The following is a 26,266-nucleotide window of genomic DNA, read 5'->3' on the forward strand; positions in this document are numbered from 1 at the left end:
ACATTCTACCAATACATCTGGATTGTTTTAAATTTCTAACACCAAATATTGGTGAATTCCTAAATAAAAGTAGAAATTATAAATAGTTCTAATTGTTTACCAGTTGTTGCATAACTGTGTGGGAGACTCAGTTCATTACTAAATTGTGAAGTAAATTTAAATTCTAATAAAATGCATTAAAAGTAATATATGATTGTGGGCCAAGATTTGATGGTCACATAAGTGAGCTGCCCCGTTTGACAACAAAAGACCTGGAGAGGAGTGTGAGGAAGTACAGTAGTCATGATCCTGCAGGTTAAAAGAAGAAAATAACCTTGTAAATAATCTTCTGTTCAGGAGCAAATATATTTTTTTCTTCCCTATTACTTTCTCTGTTTTCTTTGACTTGTTTGTATTTAGAGTTTATTCAGCTCTTTTTTACTTCGTGTATGTGTGTGTGCATGCATGTGTGTGTGAGGGGGTGGTGCACACACACACACACGCAGGAACAACCGATGAAGCCCACACTCCAACCACTTCCCTTAGTGAGTTCTCACCCTCTGAGCCACAATGCACTCACCTTAATCTCCTCTGGGGCCAAACATTAGACAACTAGGGAGAGACCCTCTGCTCTAGAGTCTTCAGAATTATTCAAATTAGCAAATCCACAGGGAGGGGAAAACCAGCTAACCCCACCTTGTTTGCCGTACATAGCTGCTCTCTACAGCTCCAGCTTGCTGTTACCCTGCCCCAGGGCCCAACCCCTGTGTGGCTCTGATAGCCCTCTCATTTGGAGAGGTAACAAAGAGTCCTACCTTTCATCTATCAAGTGTCAATGTGTTGTACCCCACTATCAACACAATCTTTTAAGTTTTACAAATCAGTAAGGGATGAAGAAGTCTGTTTTCAGACTGACCACTTAGCTTTCTTCATCTTATTCACACTTCCAGAATTCCTCCTCTTATTTGATTACCAGATTCTTTCTACTTCACTGCCTTTCTCTTTTTACAATGCCCTTTCTCTCCCACTGTCTTCTCTCTATGGAAATATAGTGATCATACTTACTGGGATCAGAAATTTCTGTATGTTATCTCAAAACACATCATAAAAGTTAAAGCTAAAGAAATGACATGTGTAAAATATATGAAGTTTAATAGAGTAAAAATGAAAATATTCAGCATAGAGTATGAAAGCACGTAAGTGCTATAAGAACGCCTCCTCAACACACACACACACATCATGACAAACACTATCACTGAGAAAGTAATAAGCAATATCTCTGTGTGATGTGCACTGTAATATGACCTGCCTTTGACTATTTCCACTCTTAGCAGTCTTCTCTAGCTCCTACATCTTATAGTTTATTAATAAAGTATGGGGATGATTTTTATGTGTTAATGCTGCTTTACCTTTTGATTGTGGACTCGTGAAAGCATACTGTTTACTTCTAGATGCTTTTAAGTTTTTCTTAAGCTCCAGTAATTCTTTATAGTTTACTTGGATTATGCATTGTACTTTGTTTTCCTCAATATATTAACATTCCTTTTATAGTCATTCAGTTTATCCTTCACACAATTTTGTACTATTTTTTCTTTTCTTACATCAACCCTCTTTCATTCAACAGATATCTTTTTCAACATTCTGTGCCTTAGGCAGATCTCTCTAATTGGTGTTGGTATCTGTCATGTGTTGATTTAAGAACAATAGCAAAGGAAGTTACCCAACTCCCTTCATTAATGACATATGTTGCTGCAACTCAGAAGGAGATGATGAAAAGTTTCAGGTTTCAGAAAACATAGCCAAGTTTAAGCCCCCAAAATATAAGCCAAGAATTAAAAGAGACATCAGCAACTAGTATATGCTGTGGTTTTAAGATCTGTAGAAATTATAGATATGACTGAAATTTAAAAATCCAATTTGTTTTAAAACATTTTAGTCCTTTGTTCGTGAATAAATTTGGTCCACAGTTTTACTCAGACAACATGACACCACCCATAAAGATATTTTTATGTTTTAGTAAATGAGAATATTTCTATGAAATAGTGGAAGAATGCATGACCCACTAGGAACAGGAAGTATAAAAACATACTATAGACAAAATGTTTGCTTAACATTCTTCCTCAGAACTATTTAATAATTGATAAAATCTCATGTACTAATACTTAAATATTGTACTAATTTTCAGGCCCATCTAGACACATAGAAAGTAAAGAAATAAAGGTAGGCTCTGTATGAAGGAAGAATATTATTTACATCTTATGGTTTGGTTTGTTTGCTGAATGAGGAGACATTTGTGAGCCCTGCCAAATCGTACATTAATTTTTTTTTGAGAGCAGATTTTATAAGTGGAACCAAATTATGTGTAGGAACTATACAGATGTCTTCATGAATAGAGACACTAATTTTTTCCAAAGAAAATTGGCAATTTCCACAATATGAAGTTTATGACTTCACAAAGTGCACTGATTTTTGTTTTTGTTCTTGTTTTTCAAATACTTGGATCAAGTTTTTGAATCAGTGAAGAGTAGATGGAGATTCTGATAATGTTTTTGGAATGCTTCCTTTTTTTATATATTGTTTTTAAACATTTATGAACTCTTTATTGAGTACCTAAAATGGGCATTGTGGGAATACAAGATGAATTAGACAGAATATTGTCCTTGAAGAATTTTCTATTGGTGAAGGAAACAAACATCTGAAGAACTAACATAATGCAGAATCAAATCATTGCTACATATAAATAGAGACGACATTGCATAGGAGAGCAAAGACAGGCAAGATAGGTATGCCTCTGGGAATCAGGGTAGGCGCCAAGGTTCAGCGGCCCTGTCAGGATAAGGTAAGTGATTGAGCCCTGGCCCAGAGGCCTGAAAATCTACAGTCTTCAGAAAAGGACAGACAGTCTGAAGAGCTTAGGAGTTCAGAAGATGAAGGGCAGTAGGGAGAGAGAGAGAGGAGGCTCTGATCAGGTTTAAGGTGGTTTTGAACACCATTTTAAGACGTTTGGACTGTTAATAGTGAAATTAAGGTTGCCATTCAATTTTCTGACAGATTTGGTTATTAATTCAGGTTTAAGCATCACACACTACATATTTTTTTCTTTGATGAAAATTTTCATTTTCTAATCATGAAGACTAGTATGTAGCTCCAAGTTAACCATAACTCTTTATGCTCTTTTAGTTTTATAATAAAATTTCAGGGAGATACTACCTGGGCAAGGAATATATCCTTTATCAGATAAATAATAAGTAACTTTTATATTATTCATTATTCATTGTCATTTGGACCTATGAGTTCTTGCATGTCATTTTATTCTTACTTAAAACAGTTCAAGCATGATGGCTTACATTTGTAATTCTATCACTTTGGGAGACCAAAGTGGGAGGATTACTTTAGCCTGGGAGTTGAAGATCAGCCCGGGCAAAATAGCAAGACCCTGTGTCTCTAAAACTTTAAAAAGTTAGCCAGGCATTTTTGCACATGCCCGTAGTCCCAACCTCTCAGGAGGCTAAGGTGGGAGTATTGCTTGAGCCAAGGAGGTCAAGGCTGCAGTGAGCCATGATTGCACCACTGCAGTCCAGCCTAGGTGATGGAGCAAAACAAAAAAAAAAAGAAAAGAAAAGGAAAGAAGGAAGAGAGGGAGGGAGGGAGGGAGGCAGGGAAGGAGGGAGGGAGGCAAGGAAGGAAGGAAAAAATTATTTAAATAATTTCAACTAGAGGGGTTTAAAAATATCCCTGGACCATTAAGTGATAATGACCTCACATTCTTTAGCCTAGTTTTGAATTAAGCACTCCTATTCAAGTGTCACCTAATGCTCCAGTTACTATTGTGAAATAAACCATCCCAGAATTAATGATGTAAAAAAACAACAAAGTTATTTTGCTCATGGATTCTATCAGATGAATCAGACAAAGCACTGTATTGCAGGGATAGCTTATACCTAGTCCACAGTGCCTGGGGTGTCAGGTGGGAAAACCTGAACATTCAAGAATCAAAATAATTTGGGGGCTTTGTCATTCTGGTGCCTGGTGTGGGATGACTGAGCCTTCTCATGTGACTTGATTTTCTTACATTATAGAGGCTGGGTTCCCAGAGAAAGCATCGTTAAAGGAGGGCCCTAAGAGTGAGTAGAATAGAGTGGAAGCTGCATGGCCTTTTGGGATTTTTGCCTCAGAAGCCACAACACATGTGTTTTATTATGCTCTATTGATCAAATCAGTCACAAGTCCATTCTCTCCAGACAAGGAGTGTCAAATAATTCTGAAGCCATGTTTAAAACTGCCACACCTATTGTCTCAATCCTAACTGTGACTGTTCACCATTTGAAGTTTCTTTTCTCTTAGACTAGGTCTTGCTAATGCAGACTCTATTTTATTCATTATTATATCACTAGAGCATAGTATAGCATATAGTACAGGTTTGAAAGTATTGATTGAAAGAATAAATGGATTATTTCCCAAATGGATCCTGCTCACATTATTTTTTCATCTTCCAGTCTTCATATAGATCTGGAAGTGATTAAAAACAAGAAAGTTTCTTGATACCTTTTTCAACATATTTGCTATTTACGCTATTTTGCTACTTGTTAATATTAACTGTACATAGATAATGTACTAGTCACTGTGCTAGGTGCCTGGCAAACATTTCACTGAGTCCTCACAACGAAATGTAATTATCTAATAAAAAGTTAAGTAACTTGCCTGAGGCACAGTTCTTGTTTAAATTCTTCCTATACACTAAATGATAACAGCTCTCTTTTTTTCTGAGTACTTATATGTGAGAATATTTGTATTCTGCAATGTCGAGGAGTCTTATTCCGACCATATATAGAAGCAAATGAGTGTACATAAGGGGAAGGAAAAGCAGGAGGAGAGGAGAGGAGGAAAGAAAGGAGGGAGGAAGGAAGGAAGTGAGGAAGGAAGGAAGGAAGGAAGGAAGGAAGGAAGGAAGGAAGGAAGGAGAAAGAGAGAAAGAAAAGAAAGAAAGAAAGAGTGCAATTGAGAAGAAAAGAAAGAAGGAAGACGGAGGGAGGGAGGGAGAGAAGTTTATAAGAATGATAAAGCAAGCTGTGTGTCAATACCACTTAACTAAGCCATTTACCCTGGATGGTGTATGAAGTAGGTTTTTGGTTTCTGGATTAAGTTTTAAAAGAAATGCCATAAAAATACAATTTAACAGAGGCAAATGTCATATGGCTCTTTGTTTCTAAATACCGTGCCTTTCTCAAAATAGATTTTTGTTTTAAAAGTTTCAGTTGCATATTTCCTTTAATGTTGTCAGAAGTCCTTACAACTCCCTGTCATCTGGGTATCATAGTTTATGTTCCTTGGTTATATACCAAATGAGATTACAAAATTCAAAAACACATAGATAGATTTAAAGCTGAAAATATTTGGAATGCTAGAACTCAAGTGCGATTTGGTGTACTCTAAATTGTAGAGCATAAAAAGGGAAAATTTGGCAGCCAGTATAGGCAATAAAAGGTAAATTCATCCTAAAGCACACTGTAAAGACATCAAGTCATTCTGCTAAAATTAAATTAACCTCCTTTTTGTAACTATAATCTGTAAACAAACTAATTGAAATTATCACATCAGAGAGCTAGAGAAGAACAGCATTTCCCTTAATAATTTCTCATTATACAGAATTACAGATATTACATGATATTCTCCTGGTTGAGCAGAAGACAGGAAAACCAAATTGTTTTTTCTCAGTAAATAAAGACGCCTGTAATCCCAGCACTCTGTGAAGCCGAGGCAGTTGGATTACCTGAGGTCAGGAGTTCGAGACCAGCCTGACCAACATGGAGAAACCCCGTCTCTACTAAAAATACAAAATTAGCCGGGAGTGGTGGTGCACGCCTGTAATCCCAGCTACTCGGGAGGCTGCGGCAGGAGAATGGCTTGAACTCGGGAGGCAGAGGTTGCAGTGAGCCGAGATCATGCCATTGCACTCCAGCCTGGGCAACAAGAGTGAAACTCCGTCTCAAAAAAAAAAGAAAAGAAAACAAATACTGCTTTTTGCAACTAAGAACACCAAGACAGAAAACTTTATCTGAACTAGAAAAAATGTATAATGGCACAATTCAAAATTTACAATTTTGACTAACAAAAATTTTCACTATAAAATTTGACATTCTTTATTTGTTTGGAATTATATCATTGACTGTGATGCCTAATTTTGTAATATTTTAATAAGAATATTATTTAGAACAACAGCTCTCTGAAAATTTTCTCAATATTTCCCACTAAATAAACAAATTTAGCCTGATATAAATATATTTTACATGTATATATATATGTGTGTGTGTGTGTGTGTGTGTGTGTGTGTGTGTATATATATATATATATATATTTTTTTTTTTTTTTTTTTTTTAAGACAGTTTCACTCTGTCACCCGGGCTGGAGTGCAGTGGCACAATTTCGGCTCACTGCAGCCTCTGCCTCCCGGGTTCAAGCGATTCTAGTGCCTCAGCCTCCTGAGTAGCTGGAACTACAGGCGCATGCTACCACGCCCGGCTAATTTTTGTATTTTTAGTAGAGACAGGGTTTTACCATGTTGGCCAGGATGGTCTTAATCTCCTTACCTCGTGACCTGCCCATCTTGGCCTCCCAAAGTGCTGGGATTACAGGTGTGAGCCACCGCACCTGGCCATATATACATATTTTTAATCTTGCCTTTATTATTCTCACTGCTTTCCTCTTTCTACCCTACAATTCTCTCAATAATTTAGACTTGTTCTAAACTCCTGGCATTTTATGATATGCAGAATTGGCTATGGAATACAAAACGTCTTTGAATGGATCCAGGTACAACCATCATCCTGGTAACAATGATACTGCTCCGTTGTGTAATTCTCCTCTATGTACAGCATCAATAAGACAGAAAATTCTAGTTATGTCAACAAGAGGGAAGGTGAAGACACATTTTATTCTAAGATAACAAGAAATAGGCAGCTGGTAGTGGTGGCTCATGCCTGTAATCTCAGCACTTTGGGAGGCTTAGGCAGGCAGATCACTTTGAGCCCAGGGGTTCAAGAGTAGCCTGGCCAACGTGGCGAAACCCTATCGCTACTGAAAATACAAAAATTTATCCAGGCGTGGTGATGCATGCCTATAGTCCCAGCTACTTGGGAGGATGAAGCATGAGAATCATTTGAACCTGGGAGGTGGAGGGTTGCAGTTAGCTGAGATCATGCCACTGCACTGCAGCCTGGGTGACAGAGCGAGACTCTGTCTCAAAAATGAAAACCAAACAGAATCAACAAGTAGGAGCTTTCACTCAATGTATCTGTTTAAATAATATATGCAAATTCAGAAATTATAGCATTTATTAATCTGTTCAAAAGAATAAAAGGAACAGAAATGTAAGCTATAGTAGTTTTGACTTCAAATATCTCTCTATTCCCTTAGAGTGGTTCCCTCAAATCTGATAGAATATTCTCTGTAAAGCCTCCCTTTATACTTGGTAATTAACTGATAAAAACAATACTGGAAAGAATTTTTGCATTCTAACAAAATGCCTCTGTGATATTGCAATTTTTTAAAAAATCACTTATTTGGCTTATTTCAGCCAGTTTATTTTGAAATGCTAGGGAGCTCTGGGGAAAATGCTCCTTGACATTAATGATATTAACAGACTAACCCAATCTAAGAACTCAGATTACGTCTGGAAGTAATTTTAAAAAATGAAATTTCCTGATACCTTTTACATCATAATTGCTGCTTAGTGAAAGAGTAATAAAAAATTTAGATTCATCTATTATCCTTTAAAGGAAATTAAAAATCAGTTTACATATCTACATGCAGATAATGTACATGTGTATTTTTCTTTGCTTTCCATTTTCTTAGCTTTTTTATATTAATTCTCTTAAGACATTTTGGGTTGTATGTCTGGAAACTTCAGCCATCCAGAAAAAAAGGAGGTTGAGAAATAATGAAAAAAATATGCTGAAAGAATTCACATAAAAGTTTTGGAGATTTGAAAATGGGAACAACAGACACTTAAACAGTTATTGAAGCAGAAAAAAAATGTCCTTCCTGGCAGGTACTTATATAGCAATATGCTGATAACCGTTGGATAAAAATAAAGGCATCCAGACATTATTATAGAGCTCTTCTATATGAAATGCAACTTCTTATTCAAAGGTAAAAACAGAGCCCGGTCCATATTTTTTTTCTTTGTGGTTTGAACATCAGAAAAAAATCATCAATTGTAAAAGAAAAATGAAGTCTTAAAAATAAATTTAGTTTATTTAGTTCAAATATCTGCTTAGTAAGTTCTTCCCATTTATTACTACACAAATACACACATACTACAGAAGATACGTGTGTGATCTGTGTATTAATAGGTAGTTTCAAAATAATTTCTGTTAATACGATTGCCATTGTTGTCCCTTCTATATATTTTTTTTTTCAAAACAGATGTCCAAGCAGTGGCAAACATGTAAAAATGGTAAAAGTCATAGAAGCCCCTTCCAGTGGGACTAACTCAAGTATTTAAGTAGTTTCCGAATATTAGTAATCCAAGAGGTTTCAAATTAAATGCTCAGATTCTGGGCATTGAACTGATGATTATTTAAGGAAGAGGATAATTTCTTGTTTAAATTCTTCCTTTTCTATATTTTAATCCATGTTTTTAATAACTCATCTCTCATGAATTCAAGATGTTGTCTGGTAGACTTTGAACCAAGTCTATCTGCCTTTAAAGCTCATGAGTTAATAAAACCAACCAACCAAAGCTGGAGACTTTTTATACTTTTCCCATTATTCATTTATTTGAACTTTATTATATAAAGTTATTTAGAAAAAAAAGTTAGAAAGCAAAACCAAAAAGATAAAGTGGAGCAAAAACATAAAAATAGAAACATACATAGGACCTTAGACTCTATGCACTCAGCAATAAGAAGTCGTGAAAGTCTCTTAAACTCAAGAGTAAGAGAACGAAATGCTACGCAGATGTTGGTCTTGCCGCTGTTTTTACATCCTTTTCCTTCCTGAGTTTGAACCCAACTACAGAGCAGACAATGGGTCTAGAATAATTTATAGATAAGTTTCCACATTATCGTATACCTATAAAACATATTGATAATTTAGCTAGAACATAAAATCATTTTTTTTAGTGGATAGAACTATCTTGTTCTTTACATTCCGTGTAAATGCTCAGATATGTCATTTTTAACATAATTACAAGATATTGACAAAATAAAATAAGCTTTCAGCTGGTATCAATTGCTGATTTAAAATAATCCAGATGTCTTCTGGACATTTTGTGCATACCTTATTATCCACTAATTATCTATTATATTCTATAATTTTCTTATCCAGGGGCTCTTAAAGAGTGTGAGGAACGACAGTAGTCTGATTAAAAAACAAGTTTAGCCGGGCGCGGTGGCTCACGCTTGTAATCCCAGCACTTTGGGAGGCGGAGGCGGGCGGATCACGAGGTCAGAAGATCGAGACCATGGTGAAACCCCGTCTCTACTAAAAATACAAAAAATTAGCCGGCCGTGGTGGCGGGCGCCTGTAGTCCCAGCTACTCGGAGAGGCTGAGGCAGGAGAATGGCGTGAACCCGGGAGGCGGAGCTTGCAGTGAGCCGAGATCGCGCCACCGCCCACTAGCGTGGGTGACAGAAAAAGTCTTTCCCTCAAAAAAAAAAAAAAAAAAAAAATTAGCCGGGTGTGGTGGCGGGTACCTGTAGTTCCAGCTACTCGGGAGGCTGAGGCAGGAGAATGGCAAGAACCCGGGAGGCGGAGCTTGCAGTGAGCCAAGATCGTGCCACTGCACTCCAGCCTGGGCGACAGAGTGAGACTCCGTCCCAAAAAAATAAAAAATAAAAAATAAAAAACAAGTTTATAAGAATTTCCACTGAGTCAATGTTCTGCTATGAATTTTGTTTTCTTTTTCCTAATTACTGGCATCAGTCTAAATTAATACTAATTCAATTCCAGAGGTAAAGAGGCTTCACCCAATCACGTAAATGAGAAAATGCAGAATAGTCTTTCTCAATCTTCTCTCCATTAAGATTTGTCGATTCTTCATGAAAATTTTCAAATCTGAACACTATCCTGTCAAGACTTCCTAATATTTCCTCTGCCACTGCTGTAGTGAGCCATCATTTTGCTCATGAGGACTGTTGTAATATTTTTCCAGTGATCCTCTATCTGTATTCAGTTGTTCCAGCTAGTGGTAATCAGTTCTCTACATTGCTTTATAACAGATATACTCTTATAATCCTTGCGCTTCAAAATTCTCAATAAAATTGGAAGCTCAATTGAACACACACTCTCTTCCTTAGCAAGGTATTCTAATGTCTTCACAATCTTGGTCCATCTACAAATATTTCCACCATTTCCCACACTATAAGAAATGCTTTTCCCCTTCAATTTAATTAATTACTTTTATGAAAACACTTCACATTGTTCTGTCATATATTTTTCATTTATTACTGTAACAATGATGACTTGGTCATAGATCGGCAACAGTATATGGCAATGACAGGTATTTGGGAATCACTGTATTAGACTGCTCATCACTTTCTGAAAACACACTGATTGATAATATTATGACTCACTAACTTATATTAATTATAAGAATGGCTGATAGTTCAGGCAACTGTGTCAAACTCCTGGCAGGAATCAAAAGCACATTCAGCAGGGATTTTGAAGACAATTTAATAGAGTAATATTTACAGAAGTATGGATAGGGTTAAGGGAATCAAAAAGGTGTGTTACAGCAGCTAGGAATTAGCAACATCAGGAGGCCCCTACAGTTGCAAGGAATAATATGTGTTACCTCAATCTTGGGGACATCTTACAGGACTTCTAGAAGGGCCTGTCGTGGGGTGGGGGGAGGGGGGGAGGGATAGCATTAGGAGATGTACCTAATGTAAATGATGAGTTAATGGGTGCAGCACACCAACATGGCGCATGTATATGTATGTAACAAACCTGCACATTGTGCACATGTACCCTAGAACTTAAAGTATAATAAAGTATATATAAAGAAATATATATATACATATATATATACATACACACATATATATACATATATATACATATATATATACACACACACATATATATACATATATATATATATACACATATATATATACATATATATATAAAGGAAGAACCAGAATCCTGGAACCTTAGCAGAGACCAGGGGAATAAAGATCCTTAATCTCCCTCCTTCAGTCCTTCTGACTGCTTGCTAATGCTTCCCCTTGGTCAATTCAAAAAAAAGCCAGAGTGCAAGGGAAGGAGGCCTCAAACAGTCAGTAAAGCTCAGTTCACTCCTCTGCGCAGAGGAGGGGGAAAAATGGAAGAAACAAATGAAGCTAAGAGGGAAAAACAGATGGAGATTAACTAACTAATTTACTTTCTCCCAGTCCTATTTACACAAAGTTAGGACCCACTAATTTGAATCACAATGCCCTCTCTTTTGCCCCCTTTTCTTAGCTAATTGTGTTAGAATCCCTATGTTAGAGCAGTAATTCACAAACTTTTTCAGACCAAAGAATAGGCAGTCAACCAAAGAGCATTTAAAAGGCATATATACATACGTGGTGAAAAAATTTCTTTTGCACTTGCTTTGTATGATAATATGAATACAGGTGATTAAATATTCAATTTATATAAAAATTCCTAACATTTAAAATTCTCATTTTTTAAGAGAAATTAAGCTTGCTTCATGAATGCAATTTTTTCACATTGGCTTTTATGTTTGAAATGGTCAGTTGCAATTCCTGATCAAGACTTTTAAACAAGTTCTCTTTATATTCTTGAGAATCTCCATTGACTCTCATGGAGAAATGTTGTTGATAAAATAAGTAAAATTATTTTGTGAATGTCAATAAAGCCATTCAAAGTTTATAAGAAATGAAATTATATTTAAATAAAAGCTCTTTTCTATCCTTAAGGCAATAAAATGTTAAACATTACTATGATGATGCAAATAAATTTTAAATTCAAACAACATTTTCCATATCACAAATTTCAAAGTGTTGACGAAGCTCTAATTTGTAGAATATACATGCATTGTTACATCTATTGTTACATGTTACGGTCTTTCTGCTGCTGGCTCTAAGGCCACTTAAAGCCACACCCACTGCAACTAAAAAGAGGTATCTCAAATTTGTGAAAACAGATTTGTGGGCAACATTTAGATCTGTGCCCGCAAGGAAACTCTATCTTTTAATTCCTCCTCCACGACCTTCCTCTGAATTCATTAGGTTCTGTTATGTCCTTCTTGGACATCTGAAATTCTTCCACTAACTTCATGGGCCCTTTGTCTATGATGGATTACAATGTATGCCCATTCTAGCTAGTGTATAGGTGTCCAAGTGGTAATGAATATCTAAAGAAGACCACAGGATGGATTATCAGACCTCTTTCCATCTCAGTAATGACAGCCACTTCCCAGGCCTCATTCATATGCCCCAAAGGCAAAGGAGATCAATATCTCAGTCATACACTTGTAACCGTTTCTGCTGTACACTAAGTAGAATGCTCAGGACCCAGAAAAAATTTTGTCTAGTTACAGTATATTATGGCCTACTGACAATAATTCTAATGGTAGGAAAGGTAAACCTAGTGTGTTTTCCCCATTAAAATATAAATTTAATACTTTTTAAGATTTAGTATGGTGTTTACAGTTTGATCAGGGAATAGTTATAATATCACAGGATGCAAGACTGAAAACCTAATCATCAGATTTTACACGCATAAAGTCTTCTATCCATTACAATTCATTTGACGATTTTCCCCTTTTGTAAGGGAAACCAATGAAATGAAGAAATCGTGATTTTACAAGTAAATACCACTAAGATCTATGTTTCAGTCCATTTTCTGCTGCTATAACAGAATACCACAGACTGGTAATTTAGAAAGAAAGGGTATTTATTTGGCTCATGGAGGCTGGGGAGTCCAAGGTGAGGACCTTCTTGCTGCTTCAAAACATAGCAGAAGGCAACACATGGTGAAAGACAGCAAGAGAGAGAGGAAATCAATCTATACTTATTTTCATCTGAAACCTACTCCTGGGCTAACTAACCATTTACTCAATATCATATGAGGACAAAGCCTGCGTGACTTAATCACCTGTTAACAGCCTTCCCTTCCAATACTATTATATTGGCAATTAAATTTCACATGAGTTTTGGAGAGGACATTCAAACTATAGCAATATGGAATGCTTTTTTCCAGAAAGATAGTTAGCAACGCCACAAACATGGGAAACATGTTTGCAAAGTTTCTACTAGAAACCTCTATAAAAAAAATTGATCCAGCTTGCTCTTTATAGTTGCTACTAAAGTATATAAAAAGACCTACCCTTATCCCTGACTTGACTGAAGTAGTGGAGTGGAGTTGGGATCAGTATAATCACTACCTATAATATTTGCCCTCAGAGTGATTGCCAATAGATCAAAAAATTTCCCAAAAAGTAGATTTCTGGATGAGGAAAAAACCCTCCATGACTGCCTTGTCTGAAGATGTGGAGTCCAATTCTACTTGTTCATATAAAGAAATATTTCATCAAGCAGACAGCTGTAACTGGTGTGCATGTCCTTGAATATAATATTGTTCAGAGTAAAAATAAAACATCAGAGTAACTTGTTTTCATTGGTCCATCAGTTGCATAGTGTCCTATAATTTCTTGCACATCTTAAAATAATAACAAGCCAGGTGCTGTGGCTTATGCCTGTAATCCCAGCACTTTGAGAGGCTGAGGCAGGAGGATCGTTTGAGGTCAGGAGTTCCAGACCAACCTGGCCAACATGGTAAAACTCTGTCTCCACTAAAAACACAAAAATTAGCCGGGTGTGGTGCCAGGTGCCTGTAATCCTAGCTACTTGGGAGGCTGAGGCAGGAGAATCGCTTGAACCTGGGAGACAAAGGCTGCAGTGAGCCGAGATCACACCACTGCACTCCAGCCTGGGCAATACAGTGAGAGTCTGTCTCAAAAAAAAAAAAAAAAAAATTGTAATAATAACAGCAAAAATTAGATCCAATGTAGAGAATGAAATCAACTCAGGTTTTCAAGTCTTAATATTCCACTGGACAAGATTTTATTAGGAACCTCTCAGGACGAAGAGTACATGTTGCAGCAGCAAATTGTGTCTTCTATAACATTTCCTCCACCACAGCCCATAAAGATGTTAGTGGTTGCTCTTTTATATTTGGAAGTGGTGGAATAGGGAGAAGACATGGGAAGATATATACTTTGGAGGCTTATATAATACCAATAACAACAATAACCAATGTTCATTGAGTATTTGCACCCCACAGTATTCTAAAGGGCTTATATTAGTTGGGTGCATTTAGATGAAAGCAACAGAAAGTAAAACTGAAACTGGAAAAAGAAAAACTGTTTGGGAATATATGTAAGGTTACATAATTCTAAACAGGTTTTGTTTAAGGTCTGTCTTAATCCAATTTTTATTTGTGATTCTGAGATTTTCTTGGTTTGGGGAAGGAGGTATCTGTGGCAGCTTTGGGCTTCAAATATATATATAAAATATATATAATTTATACATAAATATATAGTTTACATATATGAATAATATATAAATATAAATTAATTTACATTTAAATGTAAATAATATAATTATTATTACATTTCTGGAAACACACAACCCTCCTAGATTGAATCATGAAGATATTAAAATCCTGAATAAGCCAATCATAAGCAGTGAGATTGAATCAGTAATACAAAATTTGTCAAAAAAAAAAAAAAAAGTCCAGGGCCAGATGGATTCACAGCCAAATTTTACCAGATATTCAAAGAACTGGTAACAATCCTACTGAAACTATTGCAAAAGACTGAGAAAGAGGGAATCCTCCCTATTTCATATGAAGACAGTATCACCCTGAAACCAAGCCAGGAAAAGACATAAAAAAAAGGAAAATAACAGACCAATATCTCTGATGAACACAGATGCAAAAATATTCAACAAAATACTAGAAAACTGAATCCAATAGCACATCAAAAAGATAATTCATCTTGATCAAGTGGTATTCATCCCAGGGATGAATCAATGGCTCAACATATGCAAGTCAAAAAATGTGGTTCATCACACAAACAGAATTAAAACAATAGCCATACGATTATCTCAATAGATGCAGATAAAGCAATCAATAAAATCCAGCATCCCTTTATGACATAAACCTCAACAAACTGGGCATAGAGAAAACATACCTCAAAATAATAAAAGTCATATATAACAAACCCACAGCCAACATTCATGTCGAAGCATTCCCCCTAAGAATTGGAACGAGACAAAGATGTCCACTTTCATCACCTCTGTTCAACACAGCATTGGAAGTCCTAGCCAGAGCACTCAATCAAGAGAAATAATAAATAAATAAAGGGCACCCAAATTGGAAAAAAAGGAGTCAAACTATCTCTGTTTGCTGATGATGTGATAATATACCTAGGAAACCCCAAAGACTTCTCCAAAAGACTCCTAGATTTGATAAATGAATTTAGTAAAGTCTCAGGTTACAAACGCAATGTACACTGCTTTACACCAATAGTGTCCAAGCTGAGAATAAAATCAAGAACTCAATCCCTTCTACAGTAGCTGCAGAAAAATAAAACACCTAGGAATTTACTTAACAAAGGAGAGGAAAGATCTCTACAAGGAGAACTACAAAACACTGCTGAAAGATATCATAGATGACACAAACAAATGGAAATACACATCATGCTCATGACCTGGAAGAATCAATATTATGATAATGACCATACGGCCCAAAGCAATACACAGATTCAATGCAATTCCTATTAAAATAATAACATTATCTTTCACAGAATTAGAACAAGCAATCATAACATTCATATGGAACCAAAAACCAGCCAAAGCAATCCTAAGCAAAAAGAACAAATCTAGAGGCATCACATTACTCGACATCAAATTCTACAAGGCTGTAGTAAGCAAAGCAACATGACACTAGTATAAAAGTAGATACATAGACCAATGGAAGAGAATAGAGAACTCAGAAATAAAGCCAAATACTTACAACCAACTGATCTTTGACAAAGCATACAAAAACATAAATTGGGAAAAGGACACCTTATTTAATCATGTGGGGAATTCTTTGTAGATTCTGGATATTAGCCCTTTGTCAGATGAGTGGACTGCAAAAATTTTCTCCCATTCTGTAGGTTGCCTATTCACTCTGATGGTAGTTTCTTTTGCTGTGCAGAAGCTCCTTAGTTTAATTAGATCTCATTTGTCAATTTTGGCTTTTGTTGCCATTGCTTTTGGTGTTTTAGACATGAAGTACTTGCCCATGCCTATGTCCTGAATGGTATTTGTAGGCACATGGATGAAGCTGGAAACCATCATTCTCAGCAAACTATCACAAGAACAAAAAACCAAACATCACATGTTCTTACTCATAGATGGGAATTGAACAATGAGAACACTTGGACACAGGAAGGGGAACATCACACACCGGGGCCTGTTGTGGGGTGGGGGAAGGGTGGAGAGAAAGCATTAGGAAATATACCTAATGTAAATGACGAGTTAATGGGTGCAGCACACCAACATGGCACATGTATACATATGTAACAAACCTGCACGTTGTGCACATGTACCCTAGAACTTAAAGTATAATAAAAAAAAAATGGTGTGGGGAAAACTGGATAGCCCTACATAGAAGAATGAAACTGGATCCCTATCTCTCATCATTTAAGAAAAATCAACTCAAGATGTATTAAAGACATACATTTAAGACCTGAAACCATAAAAATTCTAGAAGAAAACTTAGGAAAAACTCTTCTGGACATTGACTGAGGCAAAGATTCATGACTAAGATCCCAAAAGCAAATGCAGCAAAAACAAAAATAAATAAGTGAGACCTAATTAAACTGAAGAGCTTCTGCACAGGAAACGAAATATTCATCAGAGCAAACAGACAACTCACAGAACAGGAGAAAATATTTGCAAAATATACATTAGATAAAGGACAAATATCTAGAATCTATAAGGAACTCACACAAACCAGCAAGAAAAAAAAAACAATAATCCCATTAAGAAGTGAGCAAATGACATGAATACACATTTCTCAAGAGAAGATACAGAAATGGCCAACAAATATATGAAAAAATGCTCAACATCACTAATTATCAGGGAAATGCAAATTAAAACCACAATGGGACACCACCTTACCCCAGCCAGAATGGTCATTATTAAAAAGTTGAAGAACAATAGACGTTGGCACGGATGTAGTGAAAAGGGAATGCTTATACACTGTGGGTGGGAATCCAAACCAGTACAACCGCTATGGAAAAGGGTACTATCTTACCCTGGCCAGAATGGTCATTATTAAAAAGTCAAAAAACAATAGATGCTGGTATGGATGTGGTGAAAAGGCAATGCTTATACACTGTTGGTGGGAATGCAAACCAGTACAACCTCTATGAAAACAGTATGGAGACGTCTCAAATAACTAAATGTAGAGCTACATTTGATCCAGCAATCCCACTACTGAGTATCTACCCCAAAGAAAAGAAGTCATTATATCAGAAAGACACTTGCATGTATATGTTTATCACAGCACAATTCACAATTGCAAAGATACAGAACCAACATTAAGGGCCCATCAATTGAAAAGTGAATAAAAAAGTTATATATATATATATATATATGTACACACGCATACATACGCACACACACACATACCATGGAATACTATTCAGCTATAAAAAGAATGAAATAATATATTTTGCAGCCACTTAGGTGGAACTGGAGGCCATTATTCTAAGTGAAGTAACTCAGGAATGGAAAACCTAACACTGCATGTTCTCACTTGTAAGTGGGAGCTAAGCTATGGGTATGCAAAGGCAGACAGAGTGGTATAATGGACACTGGAAACCTGGAAGCAGGGGAGGTGGGATGGGATGAGGGATAAAAATCTACATGTTGGGTACAACGTACATTACTCAGTTAAAGGGTAAACTAAAATCTCAGGCTTCACCACAATAAAATTCATCCAAGTAACCAAAATCCACTTGTACCCTTAAAGCTATTGAAATAAAAATAAACAAAAAAGAAAAAAAATTCTATTACAGCAATGAAAAGAGGACAAAAAAGTTTTACGAGCTACAATATTTGAAAATGTCATCAAAGAAGAGAAAAAATCAAAATAAATAAAAATAAAATCTGCTGAAATTTGGTCTTTTTCTTTCCCAATTTACTGTATCCCAGGAATTTGGGGATCAAAACCAAGAGGAGGGAGATTGTTCTCGGTATTCATCGCACACAGTACACACATTTGTGTTCTCATATATTTTACCTTATATTATTTCTCTCACTTGGATTTTCTTCTGTTCCATGATTGTTCAAACACTTTGAGGCCTAAATCAAGTATCAGTCCTCTGTAGTCTTCCCAGAACTCTCCTGTCAGTTTATATCTAGCCTCTCACAGCAACATTCTTAAAATTTTCAAAATATATAAAATCTGCTTAGCATTATAATTAAGTTTTTGTATCCCTCCCCACCCTGCCTCAAGAATATAGGTTAAAATCCTAGGCTTTTCTTTCTTCTAGAGGGGGAAACTTCATAGACATTTTATTTAATGAAAATAGACTAATCTGAAATATGTAGGAGTTTATACATTACTATGCTCAAGGAAGAATTTAATATCAAGATTTAAATAGATAAGTAGAAAGGTATGAAGGTAAAGTTAAGCTGCATAATTCTTGCCATACACTGTCATCCCCATTGTGAATCAAAGCTTTTTTGGATTTTTCCACCTCCTTAAATAGGCCTGGTTCTTTCAACTCAGACACCTGCAAAAAAATTAAGGATTCCTGTAGCCTTGAAGGCTCCTCTCAACACTCAGCTACTCAGCTTTGAACTTTCAACTGAAAACTCAGTTTCTTTTCTTTTTTTTTCCTTTTTTTTTTTTTTTTGAGATGGAGTCTTGCTCTGTCACCCAGGCTGGAGTGCAGTGCAGTGGCCCGATCTCGGATCTCAGTTCACCGTAACCTCCACCTCCCGGGTTCAAGCTATTCTCCTGTCTCAGCCTCCCAATTAGCTAGGATCACAGATGTGCACCGCCATGCCCAGCTAATTTTTTTCTTTTTTTCAGTAGAGACAGAGTTTTGCCATGTTGGCCAGGCTGGTCTCGAACTCCTGACCTAAGGTGATCCACTTGCCTTGGCTCGGCCCCCCAGAGTGCTGGGATTACAGGCGTAAGCCACTGCCCCTGGCCTGAAAAGTCAGTAATTAATGAGACTTTCCTGTCACCTAAGACTTGGTGACCCTACTCAATTTCATCCTCCTATCACATTTGAGGTTATTCATTTACTGTCTCTCTTAAATGGTACAAGATGAACTTCTCCACTCATGCTAGGACTGCATTTATTTTACTACTAAATCGGTAGCACTTCATACTATATATCATAATAGGTGTTCAATATAAGAATAAATAAATGAATTAGTGATGCCTGTACATTTGCTAAAGGCAGGCTGCACATTTGGTTCCAAGTTTCTAGTAGCCAAGAAGAAGAATTTTAAGGTTCATAGTATCCTTACGATAAAATAAAATAACAATATCAGGACCAAATAAGAGTTTGAGATAACTAATAAAAATCAAGTAATAGGCCGGGCACAGTGGCTCACGCCTGTAATCCCAGCACTTTGGGAGGCCGAGGCGGGCGGATCACAAGGTCAGGAGATTGAGACCATCCTGGATAACACGGTGAACCCCGTCTCTACCAAAAATATAAAAAATTAGCCAGGTGTGGTCACGGGCACCTGTAGTCCCAGCTACTAGGGGAGGCTGAGGCCGGAAAATGGCGTGAACCCGGTAGGCGGAGCTTGCAGTGAGCCGAGATCGCGCCACTGCACTCCAGAATCAAATAATAGCCGGGCGCGGTGGTACACGCCTGTAATCCCAGCACTTTGGGAGGCCGAGACGGGAGGATCACTTGAGGTCAGGAATTCGAGACCAGCCTGGCCAACAAGGTGAAATCCCGTCTCTACTAAAAATATAAAAATTGGCCGCACCTGGGCGACAGAATGAGACTCCGTTTCAAAATAAATAAATAAATGCATAAAGCTGAATTAACAGCATGCACATGACTGCTTTATTTTCTAAAAGGTGTAGGAATGCTTATCTTAATAAATGAAAAATGATTCTTCCCCTCTTTTAAATTTCTCTTCCCCTTTTTGTTAAAGTACAAAACAAAACACCTTCCCCCCAGTTTTGGCTGCGTCTTTAGGACTGGAATGAAATTCAGCTCAAATAAATGAAAATTATCAACTTTAGTAAGAATTGTTGTGCATTTGGTATACAATGCAACTCCTAGGAGTTGACAAATGTTTGTTAAGTGCATCAATGAGCGACATAGGACCTTCTCCTCCCTACTCTCTTCTCACAGTTTTTAATCAAACATTTATTATTGTTCCATGCTCTTAAATGCCATTTTCTTCAGCTGATTATTTGTGTGACAGAAGAGTCAATTAAGCTATTTTGTCCTAAAAATTACGAAAACGAAATGTACAATTGTGAAGTAAAATTTTGTTCCTTTGCAAGTTTTAATAAATTATTGAAGATTATTTTTTGTTTCAAATAATCTGGGCTTCAGTTCTAATAATCGAAGGACAATGTGAAGGCCCAGAATTCAGCATAGTGCCCGGCATTAATAGGAGGTCAGTACCTTTTTAGTACATGTTTCTCAAATAGATCTTAAAATTTCATTTAAGAGCGTTTCCTCACGTCACAGTATGTCTCTGGCGTTACTTAATTTTGAAAAACCTCAACACAGATTCTAGTTTTAGGCGAAGCTCAGAAAATTTCTACTTAAGGATATTTCCAAAGCGGAGACGTTCATGACTGGCATCATCTCGCATATGGTTCCGGAAATTCTCAGTAGGATGCCCTACATCTGCTCTCCCTGCACTAAGAAGAATCTTTGTGTGGCGAAAGTAAAAGTATTAGGGCTTTCAAGTTGCCCAGAGTCAAGGAACACGGATAAAGACGCTGGGAGATTGACATGGACTTCGGCCAATAGCATTGCAGAGAGGCGTATCATTTCACGGATGTCCCAATCAGTACGCAGAGAGTCGCCGTCTCCAAGGTGAAAGCGGAAGTAGGGCCACGTACCTCATGGAGTCCCTTCTGCAGCACCTGGATCGCTTTTCCGAGCTTCTGGCGGTCTCAACCACTACCCACGTCAGCACCTGGGACCCCCTCACCGTGCGCCGGGCCCTGCAGTGGGCGCGCTACCTGCGCCACATCCATCGGCGCTTTGGTCGGCGTGGCCCCATTCGCACGGCTCTGGAGCGGCGGCTGCACAATCAGTGGCGGCAAGAGGGCGGCTTTGGGCGGGGTCCAGTTCCGGGAATAGCGAACTTCCAGGCCCTCGGTCACTGTGATGTCCTGCTCTCTCTGCGCCTGCTGGAGAACCGGGCCCTCGGGGATGCCGCTCGTTACCACCTGGTGCAGCAACTCTTTCCGGGCCCGGGCGTCCGGGACGCCGATGAGGAGCCGCTCCAAGAGAGCCTGGCCCGCCTTGCCCGCCGCCGCTCCGCGGTGCACATGCTGCGCTTCAACGGCTATAGAGAGAACCCAAATCTCCAGGAGGACTCTCTGATGAAGACCCAGGCGGAGCTGCTGCTGGAGCGTCTGCAGGAGGTGGGGAAGGCCGAAGCGGAGCGTCCCGCCAGGTTTCTCAGCAGCCTGTGGGAGCGCTTGCCTCAGAACAACTTCCTGAAGGTGATAGCGGTGGCGCTGTTGCAGCCGCCTTTGTCTCCTCGGCTCCAAGAAGAGTTGGAACCCAGCATCCACAAATCACCTGGAGAGGGGAGCCAAGTGCTAGTCCACTGGCTTCTGGGGAATTCGGAAGTCTTTGCTGCCTTTTGTCGTGCCCTCCCAGCCGGGCTTTTGACTTTAGTGATTAGCCGCCACCCAGCGCTGTCTCCTGTCTATCTAGGTCTGCTAACAGACTGGGGTCAACGTTTGCACTATGACCTTCAGAAAGGCATTTGGGTTGGAACTGAGTCCCAAGATGTGCCCTGGGAGGAGTTGCACGATAGGTTTCAAAGCCTCTGTCAGGCCCCTCCACCTCTGAAAGATAAAGTTCTAACTGCCCTGGAGGCCTGTAAAGCGCAGGATGGAGATTTTGAAGTACCTGGTCTTAGCATCTGGACAGACCTCTTATTAGCTCTTCGTAGTGGGGCATTCAGGAAAAGACAAGTTTTGGGTCTCAGCCCAGGCCTCAGTTCTGTATAGGCAACGCTGTGTTATTATTACTTGAATATAGACTGTATAGTTACATGAAAATTACAATGTTCTCACCAAATATATGCTTTCGTGTGTCCAAAGTATAATTATTTTAGATGCTAATTTTGAATAGTTTATTACACAATTATAAATATGCAAAGTAACTGGCATGTGGTGTCGTGGATTTTCTGGATAGAGGAAGTGATTGGAAGTACTCCACTTAAAGCCATGGAATTAGCAATAGTTTGCTTTTTAATAGAAGGCCCATTTGTAAGAATGTTGAAAATATGTGTACCGTTCAAAGAAAAAGCAGCTTTAAAGTGACAAACAAAATACCCTTTTTCTTTTAGTATGGTTTATTTTTCTAGGTTTTCTTTCCCTCCCTCAGTAGTGAAGAGTTTTCTTTAACCAACCAATATGTGGTAGTGTCAGGAATATTGGTTTGAAAAGCTTTTGGCCTCTCTGGAGTTTGGCCTTGTTAACCTAGTATTCTAACCATTAACCAGCCTTAATATTCATTAAAATTGTATTGTTCAGAAAGTTTGTTTCTCATTTTCTGCAAATTCTTACTTTGATAACGAATCACCACATAGTATGTCCCTTTAAAGCACTGACACACAGACAAATGTTTAAAGCACAGTAAATACAAATATATGCCTTTGGATATTAAATTAATGCTTGATGATAAAAGAATCAAACTTTTTTTTTTTGAGATGGAGTCTCGCTCTGTCACCCAGGCTGGAGTGCAGTGGTGTGATCACTGCTCACTGCAACCTGTGCCTCCCAGGTTCATGCAATTTTGACTCAGCCTCCCAAGTAGCTGGGATTACAGGCGCACACCACCATGCCCGGCTAATTTTTTGTATTTTTAGTAGAGATGGGGTTTCACCATGCTGGCCAGGCTGGTCTCAAACTCCTGACCTCGTGATCCACCCGCCTTGGCCTGCCAAAGTGCTGGGATTACAGGCGTGAGCCACCGCGCCCGGCCAAAACAAACATTTTAAGTAGAAGATCCAGGTTTTAGTGCAGCTTCTGCCGTTAACTAGGTTAATAAATCACAACCTTGGGGCCACAGTTGCCTTATATGTAAATGAAGTGTTTAGACTAAAATGGTTAAATTTCCTTATTTCTCCCTTGATGGCTGCCCTGTGGAAACATTTTGAATATTTGTTTTGTGTGTAGGAACCTAGTTGTGTTAGTTTACCTGGGTGTTCCACAGCTGATAGTGATTTCCAATAACCAAACTTAAGGGCAATTTATTCATTTTTACTAGGGAGAGAGAACTTTACAGCAATCAAGATATTTTTGTCCATATCCAGGTTCTCTGGTAAGAGGATTTTTTTGGAGAAAAAAAAAAAATGGTATTTAGAAAGTTAATTTCTAATTCCGGAATGGAATAAAAACAATACGAGTTGTGTAATCTTGTAGAAAAAGAGTTGTATAATCTTGTAGAATTACTCATTCTGTGGTACAACCCAGAGGTAAACTATTATCCAGTAGTCAGTACACTTTTCTAGATAATCTTGAGTGAAAACCAGCAATTTCTTTTTCCCTGTGGTCTGATTCCTTTTTCTAATCCATGAAGGCCATCTTGCAGATTACATTTATCATTAATGCAAGAATAAAGACAATTGCTCCTGTCAGTTGCATGAATTTATTTTTTTTAAGAAACAACCCAGTGAAGATTTCTACCATAGCAAGGCCTAATATTAGCTTTAGCTTTAGAAAAATAACAGTTTGTGAACTTACTTCCCTATATTTTTGCAGCTGTATCTCACACTGTGATTTACAATAAAATTATAAAGATTGACAATAGACTTAAATAACATTTGAAAATCTATTTTACACTTACCATTTATTATTCTGTTATTTTAGTCTCCATATGTTCATTACATACATAATCTTATTTAATCTTCACACCAAAACTGTATTCTTATGAATATAAGCTAAAAGATTAAATAAAATGCCCAAGGGTATAAACAAGAGCAACATGAAAGTGGAAGCCGTATCTGTTATTTATTTTGTTTCCAGGAGCCTAGCACAGTGTCCAGCATATGGTAGATACTTACAGTGTTTGAATAAATGGAACCAGCATTAGAGCTTTATGTGCTTTCTCTTAAGGGCTTGAAAAGATTAGGAATCTATGCATACACTGAGAGAGAAAAAAGTGAGAGGAAGAGTATAAAAATAGGAGAATATTTGATAACTTCTTTATAAAATCTAGAAATACTTATTTTGTATTTTTTCCCCTATGTCCTATGAAATGAGGGAGCACTATTTTAATATCCCATTGCAACACTGTTTCAGGAAATTTTATCAATTATCATCTTAGGTATTTTGAGCAATTTTATGACATGCAAACAAATATAGAATTGTTATATCATCTTAATGAATTGAACCTTTTGTTTGTAGTGACTGCTTTTCTGCTTTAAAGTCTATTTTTTTCTATTATCATTGTCATATATTAACACTATATGATTGGACTTTTTCCTGCTATCCTATTTTGTGCTTTCCACTTCCTTTGATTTCTCTATGTTTCACTTCTCAGTTCTTTAATTGACTAAATATTTGTTTGCCTTCGTATTTCATGATATTTTCCCCTCTACCAGTTAGGATGTTAATTCTATACCCATACTTTTACTCTCAAAACTTACCATATTTAACTTAAAAATATCTAATATTAGTATCTTAACCCTCCTTCTTAATGCTACTATGGACCTTAGGAAACTTTAACCCTGATCTCTTATCTATAAACTCTCAAGTTATTATCCAGTGTTTTGGTTTAACAATTTTGTTTCCCATGATTGTACCTCAAATTCCCTTGGAGAAGTTCTCTTGGTGGTAAACTCACTCTGTTTTTATTTACAAAGATCGTTCCTTGTTGATGTTGTTGGAAGGCAGTTTTGCTGTGTTCCTGATTTCAGGTTAACATGTTAAAGATATTAACTCTTCTGGTTCCCATTGTTGATAAGAAAGCTATTCGTCTACTTGTGGTTCTTGTGTAAGTGATTTCTTCTTTCTGTTTATTTTAAGGTGGTCCCGTTTTCAGTATCTATAGTCACTTCAGAATATCTAATTGTAAATTTCTGTTTTTCTTGCTTGTTTTATGTTGTGTTTCACTTATGTGTGGATATGTGTTTTTCTTTATTTTGAAAAATTTCCAGCCGTTTTTCCCCAATATTTCCTTTCTTCCACTTTTTAAAATCATTCCTGTCACTTCAATCGGGTCTATATTAGATCTTCTCACACTACTCATATCATGTAACCTCTCTGTCCCAGTTTCTATCTCCATATCATTCTATTTTGCTTTGGAAACTGCTGTTATATCCCAAGATCAATTTCCCCATCTTCATTTTAGCCTACCACCAGCTTTTAGCTGAAAATGGCCACCCAGATAGAGAGTAAATTTCCCAATTTCTCCTGCAGTTACATGTGGCCATAATGCTAGGTTTTGGTTACGTTTATATAAGCAGAAGTGATATGTACAACTTAATATTCATTCCCTAGAAATCTGAAATTATTTGCCCTTAATGCTCTGCTTCTCCCTTTTAATGGGCTAGAAAGTTAATTTGCTGCTAGTTTGCTGCTATCTTGAATCATATGGCTGAAGATGACTGGGACAATTGCTGTAGACCCAAAGATGAAGTCACATGTACAGAATGGCAAAACAGAGCCCACCTACCTAGCTTGTCCTGTTAATATAAGAGAGGAATACACCTTTCTCTTATGAACACTGCTTGGGATGTCTTATGTCATCAACATTGCCTATAACCCTAGGTAGTATTGGTGTAGTCTTGGTAATTCTGTCTGATCTGAGGTTTAAGCTGTCAATTGGTTTCAAATTTCAGTGATTTTTAAAAAAGTCTTATTTGGCTTTTTTTCTCCTAATCTGCCTGTTTACCTTTTAATAATCTCATATGGCATGCTTTTTATGATTCTGTTTTCATTTTTTATCATTGTTATTTTATCATGTATTAATCATTTCGCAACCTGAAGTATTGGGGATCTAAACCTATTCTGTTGATTCTCACTCATGACGGCT

The 26,266-nt window shown here is 37.4% G+C and overlaps 2 protein-coding genes across 3 annotated transcripts in view; one reads left to right on the plus strand and one right to left on the minus strand.

Moving 5' to 3' along the window:
* GAS2 (growth arrest specific 2) overlaps nt 1–21,228 on the minus strand; it is a 162,543-nt gene extending 141,315 nt beyond the window's left edge. The window contains exons 1-2 of one of the 2 annotated variants that reach the window (XM_032166398.2): nt 20,660–21,195; nt 18,289–18,427 (exon numbers count right to left, since the gene is read on the minus strand). The gene's annotated coding sequence lies outside the window, so the exon portion shown is untranslated. Of the gene's footprint in view, nt 1–18,288; nt 18,428–20,659 lie in introns of both variants that reach the window. The other variant, XM_032166397.2, reaches the window with a different exon arrangement.
* On the plus strand, nt 21,091–24,425 carry FANCF (FA complementation group F). The gene has a single exon (XM_032166395.2). It carries the CDS (start codon nt 21,109–21,111, stop codon nt 22,231–22,233), a length of 1,125 nt encoding a protein of 374 aa, XP_032022286.1. The 5' UTR covers nt 21,091–21,108; the 3' UTR covers nt 22,234–24,425.
* Nucleotides 24,426–26,266: the final 1,841 nt, after the last annotated feature.

The sequence above is a fragment of the Hylobates moloch genome, unplaced genomic scaffold, assembly GCF_009828535.3.
Source record: "Hylobates moloch isolate HMO894 unplaced genomic scaffold, HMol_V3 SCAFFOLD_11, whole genome shotgun sequence".
Taxonomy (NCBI): Eukaryota; Metazoa; Chordata; class Mammalia; order Primates; family Hylobatidae; genus Hylobates; species Hylobates moloch.

What these genes read in the sequence shown, in the direction of transcription:
- FANCF (XM_032166395.2), top strand. Translation starts at nt 21,109, where the DNA reads ATGGAGTCCCTTCTGCAGCACCTGGATCGCTTTTCCGAGCTTCTGGCG.